At 43.5% G+C, this 7420-nt stretch overlaps 4 protein-coding genes across 4 annotated transcripts in view; all 4 read right to left on the reverse strand.

Moving 5' to 3' along the window:
* Positions 1-688: 688 nt before the first annotated feature.
* On the reverse strand, positions 689-1033 carry VTP01DRAFT_3506 (uncharacterized protein; the record flags this gene model as incomplete). The annotated part of the gene is made up of 1 exon (XM_069382085.1): positions 689-1033. One exon carries the CDS (start codon positions 1031-1033, stop codon positions 689-691), a length of 345 nt encoding a protein of 114 aa, XP_069236248.1.
* Positions 1034-3381: 2348 nt separating this feature from the next.
* On the reverse strand, positions 3382-3863 carry VTP01DRAFT_3507 (uncharacterized protein; the record flags this gene model as incomplete). Its single annotated transcript, XM_069382086.1, has 2 exons — positions 3382-3761; positions 3836-3863. The coding sequence occupies 2 exons, from the start codon at positions 3861-3863 to the stop codon at positions 3382-3384; spliced, it is 408 nt and encodes a 135-aa protein (XP_069236249.1).
* Positions 3864-4956: 1093 nt separating this feature from the next.
* Positions 4957-5925, reverse strand: VTP01DRAFT_3508 (uncharacterized protein; the record flags this gene model as incomplete). Its single annotated transcript, XM_069382087.1, has 4 exons — positions 4957-5133; positions 5197-5349; positions 5413-5700; positions 5875-5925. The coding sequence occupies 4 exons, from the start codon at positions 5923-5925 to the stop codon at positions 4957-4959; spliced, it is 669 nt and encodes a 222-aa protein (XP_069236250.1).
* A 224-nt stretch (positions 5926-6149) lies between these two features.
* VTP01DRAFT_3509 (uncharacterized protein) overlaps positions 6150-7420 on the reverse strand; it is a gene marked incomplete at both ends in the record, with an annotated part of 1848 nt that continues 577 nt past the window's right edge. The window contains 2 exons of the mRNA XM_069382088.1: positions 6150-6392; positions 6826-7049. Of these exons, the coding sequence (XP_069236251.1) occupies positions 6150-6392; positions 6826-7049 (467 nt within the window). The remainder of the gene's footprint in view (positions 6393-6825; positions 7050-7420) is intronic.

Below are 7420 nucleotides of genomic sequence, written 5' to 3' on the forward strand. Positions count from 1 at the left end.
ACTTGGGACGGGAAAGTTGGGACGTCCTAGTGTGATAAAACAATAGAAAAACACAAGGGAAAACAGTAAAATACTGTGAGAGTGGGTGTATGTTTAACAACCTCCAAACGATGCTCAACGTTCTTTATTATATCTTCACAGTATGTCTCAGGTAACGGAATAAATTGACCATTCATATTGCTTTGGAAAGCCTTTCACCCTTAGGTCGATTCTGAGCTCAGCGGGCATTCTGTCTGAAGAGGTTGTGTGCACTAATTAATAAAAGTTTCATCTGACACAGGTCGATTCAGGTACCAGTTTGACCCTTATGTCAGCCATGCACATTCATCTCAGTTGCATTCTTTTTTCTTTCCAGATTATCGACATGACGATATACGCAACCGTCCACCATTATTGGATCACGAAGCGTTTTCTAAAACCCTTTTATTGTTCAATGTTTACCCGGATGTATGTGGTTTACCATATTGTCCCCTTCCAGGTTGCGTATGAGGTATCAGCAATACTGGTATCTTATGGTATAATGTATTGCATGAAGTGTGTGACGATCATTTTGCTGAAGAGTGTGGAGTATCAATTTTCAGCTACTCTCCGAATTTGCAGGAATCCCATTTTATTGTCGGGTTTTGTTTCTCTTTGATCGAATAGGGTATACTCCTTTTAGGTGTTTTTGGAGCATTTGGCGTTTGGCCTATGCACTTCCAATAATCTGTAACGGTACATCTTTGGGTAAACGCATCTTCGGTTTCCCAGGTATCGTCATTTCGGTATAACCCTTCCATCGTACTTTGTATTCGTACTTTCCGTGTGCTACTTCTCTGTGTGCTACAATGGCTTGCACTTCGTATAATTCATCACAGGGTATAATTTCATCTTGGGATACCGATTTCAACTGAGATGGTGCGTACTCTCTTGGGAGTATTTCATTCTTCTCATCTCTTAGAATATGTGCACCTCCTTTGTTTTTCCGTACTACTGTATATGGTCCTTCATACACATAATCTAGCTTTCCTATATTTCCTGCGGTTTTTATCATTATTTGACTTTCAGGCGGGAAGTCTATAATTACATGTCTTTATCAAATTTTTCTTGTTGGGCTTTCATTACGCTTCATTACGGCTTGCACCCGTTCGCTAATGGCAGGGAATACTGTTTTCTCCATTGATATTATCCTTTCTTTTAACTCTTTCTGGGATAAAGGACTTAATTGTCCATCTTTGGTATAATCTTCGAAGTTGTTCATTTTTCGTGCGAACATTAGGGTATATAGAGCGGTATCATGCCTTTTGGCAACTTTTGCATTCATTGCTAACTGTACACTGGGTACAAATATGTCCCAGTCTTTCACTTCTCCTCTTATGAATTTCTTTAATGACTGTACACAAGACTGTACCCATCTTTCTGCAACACCATTTGCTCTAGGATGATGTGATGTTTGGTAGATAGATAGAGACTGAGGTAACGCAGTAAATACGTTGAGTTTACAAATGAGATGTCTTTATTGTTTTCTCTAATGTCTGCTTTTTATAGACGTAGCGGTGTTCCTGAAGAATAAAAACTTTTCACCCTGTTATCCAATGGTCGATTGTGCCTTTGTCTTATATGTCGGCAGTGCTTTGAATCGTCAAGTAGTCTCTTTATAGTTTATCCGGTTCCTTGTTATTGGTTTTCGGTTGTGGAATACGACAGATGGTACGGGATAACAAATCTGTGATCGAAGCAAGTAGCTTCCGCCAGTTGTTTTAGCAAGCTATGCACGAATTCCGTCCCGTTATCGGATTGTAGGTATCTGGGGAGTCCAAAATCGCAGAAAACTTGTATCAAGGATCTTACGATGGTATCCGATTGTTTGTTGTGTATAGGTCTAAGGGTGCAGAAACGTGTACAAATATCTACCATGACTAACAGGTAGTTGTTTCCTAAAAACGTGGTTCTGAATGGCCCGGCGAGGTCTATTGCCCAGTGATCGCAAGGCAAGAATGCATGTATCGTTCGCAACGGATGAAATCCTTGCTTAACTATGTTGTATTTTTGACACTCAGGTCACTTTTTTACGATTTCTGTTGCATCTTTATAAATTGTGTTCCAATGTAACCTTCGTTGTGCAACGATTTGGTTATTGCTTCGGCACCAAAATGACCGAAAGCATGCGCTTTTTCTAGTAGGGATTGTTTTTCTTCGTCTGGAGGTTCGACCATGTCCTCCTTGCGTTACATATCTGTTATTTGTATGTTGCGTTGCACAGGGCTGGGCTTGTTTCTTTTGCCCGTTTTGGCTGACCATTCTCATTGCCCCCTTCCAGCCCTTTTTCGCTCGGAAAAAGGCGTGAAAGTTGGTCAAGCGAAATGTTTGCAAGACCAGGCAAGTGCACAATGTCAAAGTCGTATGCTAGTAACGTGTCAAGCCAGTTGATCATCATAGCATTTGCACAATGGTCAGTGTATAAAGTGAATTTGTTTCACCAGAGGTATTTGTGGAATTTCTTTAATGCAAAAATGACGGCGAGTAATTCTCTTTTTGTAACAGAATAATTACGTTCAGATTTGGATAATGATCGTGCCATGAATGCTATATGACGAGTTTCGTCATTGATTACTTGGTATAAAACTGCGCCGATGCCGACGTTGGAAGCATCTGTTGCTACGGAGGCCATCCAGAATGAAAGGAATAGGCGCAAGCTCTTGTTATAGCGAAGCCTATAACCGCAGCAGCTAGCAATATCTGGAGACTCTTAGCAAGCACTGATATCCACGAGCACTTTCCAGAAAGTTCACTACTGCAGCATCCTCTATTATTAGCATTACCGCAGCAGTATCTTGTACAGTATAAATAGCCCCCATTTCATTCGAATAAACAGCAGAATCAGTTTTCTCTTCTTCCTTTATTTCTTCTTAGCAATTGTATCACCAGTTGATCCTGCTGAGCTAGAAAAGCGACCACGACTGCAACAGCTCTTTATTTCTGAATGGCCTCCGTTGATGGGTTCTTTGGAGGAAATCGTCTTCAACGTATCGGAGTAGACTAGGAAGGCTGTTGATGTATATTGAATAGAGGGAGGGCGACAAGACAGAGCTTGAAGGACACCAGTTTGTGGGTGATAACGTGTAGATTGCGATGTTTTGTGGACAATACACTAAGAAACGGACAATAAGAGTACAGTGAGACCGTATCCGATCTTTTTAATTCTGAAGAACAGAACCACCTGATATCTATCTACAGACCAAGGCTATTTATACTAATGATCCATTTATCAAATATTTCGAGAGGAGTTTGTCTGTTAATGACAGTTTACCCGGAAGACGAGAATCAGCATTTTTTAGATCTTTTATTTATGATCTTATTATTCTGTCCACGACATAGATACTGCACCGGAGTTGAGGACTTCTACGTAACTTCATCGAAGAGGTTTTGGAGAAGTTTCAGTAAAGGTGGTTCGGCTTGAGGGGCAAGAGCATCCCAGATTAGGTCACGATTGACTGTGTCATACGCAGATTTAATATCTAGGAAGGCCAGGATCGGTGCGTGCTTGTAGGCCTTGCAATGGAGCTTAACAAGCTCGTGGAGACAGAGTGCTTGATCTAGGGTGCTGCGGCTGTGCCGGAATCCACCTTGAACGATATCCAGCGTTGGGGAGGCGCCTGCGAGAGCTGTTTTAAGGCAGTGCTCTAGGAGCTTGCGGAAGACAGACGTTAAGCTGGTAGGTCTGTAGTTGGCAGGATCCTGTGTGCTGCCTTTGTTTTCATAGATGATTGGAACCACTTGGGCTACGCGCTACCACTGGAGTCGGACATCGATTTTAGACGGTCTAAAAGGTGTCTAAATCACCGCTCATTTTTACATGGTGCAGCGTCCATCCTGCATGCCATTTTGTTCATCCTAGCCTTAATGTCGTTCGTGCCATTTCACTTATGCTCAACAATTACTTTCCTACTCTCGTCCTTTCCATCGTTCTCATTGGCACACTATCCATACCATTGATTCGTTGAAAGTTTTGACAAAAAAGGTATTACTATTGTTATGGCGAAAACGATACGCATGCTTTATTTTTGAGTGTAGTATGTGAAGAAGGCTATATCTAAAGGTTTACGATATTCAAGACTGAAGCAAACACAGACTGTTCAGTCAATGCATTGTAAAAGGTCGATGGAACTAGGCAGTGACTGAATTTGTGCGCAAATAAAGAAGGGCTTTCAAAAACTTGAGCTGCAAGAATATGCTTGCTTTGCAGACGACAGGAAACGCTGAAGTAGTGAATATCTAATAAAGAATAGCTATTAGATACGAGACAAGAGAAAGGATCAAACAGTATTCACCTACCAAGCGTTGAAAAAGCTTGCTACAGTGTTATGTCTCTAACAGTCAAGAAGATGTTCAGTGAGGTGAGCACAAGAAACACGATAACAATATGCTGCAACCTACCAGAGCTGAAAGTGGTCGAAGGAAGTAGCTTTTTTTCTAAGAGTAAACATGAGCTCACGGGGGCAATACTGTAGAAAGGAATACAGATAGCTACCTCAAGTCAATAGCATCAGCGCAACTGCTTATCTATGGAGTCAGATTAGCATGAAGAACCACGGGAGGGGACGGCTACGTATCAAGATGAAGTATGACAGACGCGCCTCTACAAACTACATCAGGAGAGACTGATTAGTACAGAGCGTTATTATAGATGAGCAGTTGCAGCGATAACCTTTGTGGAAAATGGACTGGAGAGAAAGCAAAGGTAAGAGTTGCGTGTATCAGCGCGTGAGTGCGTGCGCAAAGACAAGATGACAGAATACCGGCGGCGTCCAATGCAATTCCTTTCAAAGCGAGGATCAGAATATGTTTTCATTGCTGACGCAGCGGTGCAGTTTTGTAAATCAAAGGAAGGTAACCAATGCTGATGAAAGAGGGAGGTAACAGGTTGACGTGTCAGTTCGATGGGAGAAAAATTAAGGGACAAATACACTGCTGACTTTATTGCTCTTGCATCATCCATGGTGCAAGCTCGTCCCTCTTTGCTCTATCCAATGCTACATCTGCAGCAACTACTCTTGTGTCGTCCCAACGCTCGCAATCCTTTGGACGAGCTTTCCCGTCCCTCTCGTACTGCTCAGCACGGGCTTCGTCCAGCTCTCTCAACAAATTGTTGGCCTGAAACGATAAAGAGAGTGCATGAAAAACCTTGTCAAATAGAATATTCATAAATAAGCTTACCCTTTGAGATCGCCACGAAGGACGAAGGACAGAGCCGCTCTCGTCATCGTCAGACATGTAACTAGTCCTGAGCAACGCAGGAATCTTTTCGCCGTCTTTCCTGTCGTAATACACTGCGTTGCTCGAATAAGTTTGTTCTCGATTTTCGGCTCTCTAGAAACATGAAAATTAAGTACGAAGTTTGTATGAAAAGAACTGCTCACGTGCTTGTATTACCATTTGGCGTCTGCCGCTGAACCTGGCTACTATACGCCGCACAGCGACGACCCCGGTACTCTGCGATCTCAGGTGTTTGTCGCTCCTGAACTTCTTGCTCAGCTTTTCACGGATCGCGGCGAGCGTCCAGCCTGCTAATTTCGCTTCGTCTTGAGCCAGCACGTAGTTGACCACGTTGCCAACTAGCTTCTGGTTCTTCTCGCCGCTGATTTGGCCCTCGTGACCATCGTCAAAGCACCATTGTTTCCCTTCTCGCTTCATTTTTGACAGTGCTGCACGGACCGCGCCCTGCACACTCGGGAGGTGATCCAAATTTAGTTGGAGTTGGAGCTGGCGCTCCAAATGGGGAAGGACTCTTTGGGTGGAGGCATTGAGGTCGTCGAGAATGGATTACCGAACGACTCCATCCAAAATGTGGGGGTTCATCCATTAAGATGGCCCGGTGGATTTTTAAAAACAAACCCATATGGTTTGGGTATGCACCGGTACCAATTCGAGAGGATTCACCTCCATACCTCCACCCAAAGAATCCTTCCCCATTTGGAGCGCCAGCTCCAACTCCAACTAAACTTGGATCACCTCCTTTGTTCTTATCCGACTAGATGGCTACTGGATTTCCCACCAGCATTACCACAGGACTTGGCCATCCCTATAAAAACAGAAAACCAAAATATCTTTTTCTTCTGCTATAAATTCAGGGAACACAAATATATCCAAAATTTATACTACAAACAAGACTAATAAGCTTTTAAAAACTGGAAAAGTTCCATCGACAATGCCAATGGCCAGGTAGCGGTGGACAACCTCGACGCATCCGTGTGTGCTCCATAGCATGTAATATTGCTAGCTGCTGTTCCATATCCTGCATACTTTCTTAGCGTGGAGAGTTTTGCCGGTAAACGGAATAACGGTTCAATTGCTGCTCCCGTTGCTTGCGAGATTCTTGCAGAGAATGCTTCGATGATCGCATTTGAGGTCATCTAGAACCACATACACGATAATCCTCTCGTTAAATTCTCCGCTCCGCAAGCCTACGCGGGTTCTTGAGAACATGGGCTAATCGCCCGATTGATCTTGATACAATAATTATCTGTTATCCAGAAAGATCCAGGAAATTTTATGTAAATCTTTATTTCAAGCGCTTAGCCCATGTTCTCAAGAACCCGCGTAGGCTTGCGGAGCGGAGAATTTAACGAGAGGATTATCGTGTATGTGGTTCTAGATGATCTCCATTGATGAATTTCATCAGCAATTCTGCTGCAGCTTCAGACAAAAAACGCACAAGGAAAATCGCAATGAACCAACAAATTGGATCACGGAAGGCACCAGCTGTCGTCGCTGAATACATAATCAGTATATTCGATGTTCGATCGATTCTCTATATAACTAAGATTCTATTTCAGTATGCTCCACCTCCTGACGAAGATATTCATCGTCGTCAAGAAACAGTTCATTGCCTTGTTCAGCGTCGTCTACCTCGCCTTCAGGCTCTGCATCATCGAACACGTTGTTACCGTCGTCAAGTCGCAGCGTACCCAATGGCAAGATAAGACGAGCTTCATCACAAGGCTCACTGTCCATGTCCACTTCCATGTCCATTCCTGCATCATCGCCATTGTGTGCCATAGCAGCATTGTCTAACAGAAAAATAGAGTGACGTTAGCATTAGCTGCATAAATCAGGTGCACCGGAGGTCGTCCATATCCAAGGATTCGTCCCTGGAAGGTCGATCTATGGCTTCCCCGCCGGATCGACGGCCAAGCTTTAAAACGAGTTTGGTCTATAATCCATTGGATGACGTTTAGAAGCGTAGCGTCGGGAGGAATCTTTCCTGATGTTCTACTCTGAGGCAGACGTCTCGGAATTTTTAAGACGTCCAAGACATGGATATCTACGTAGAAGTTGGAAAGGCATAGGAGGTCATCTAGAACCACATGTATGATGCTCCTCCCGTTGAAGTCCCGCTCCGCGAGGCTACGCGGGTTTTTGAGAATATGGGGTGGTCGCT

The sequence above is a fragment of the Rhizomucor pusillus genome (genome assembly GCF_041956525.1).
Source record: "Rhizomucor pusillus strain CBS 183.67 unplaced genomic scaffold VTP01scaffold_17, whole genome shotgun sequence".
Lineage (NCBI taxonomy): Eukaryota > Fungi > Mucoromycota > Mucoromycetes > Mucorales > Lichtheimiaceae > Rhizomucor > Rhizomucor pusillus.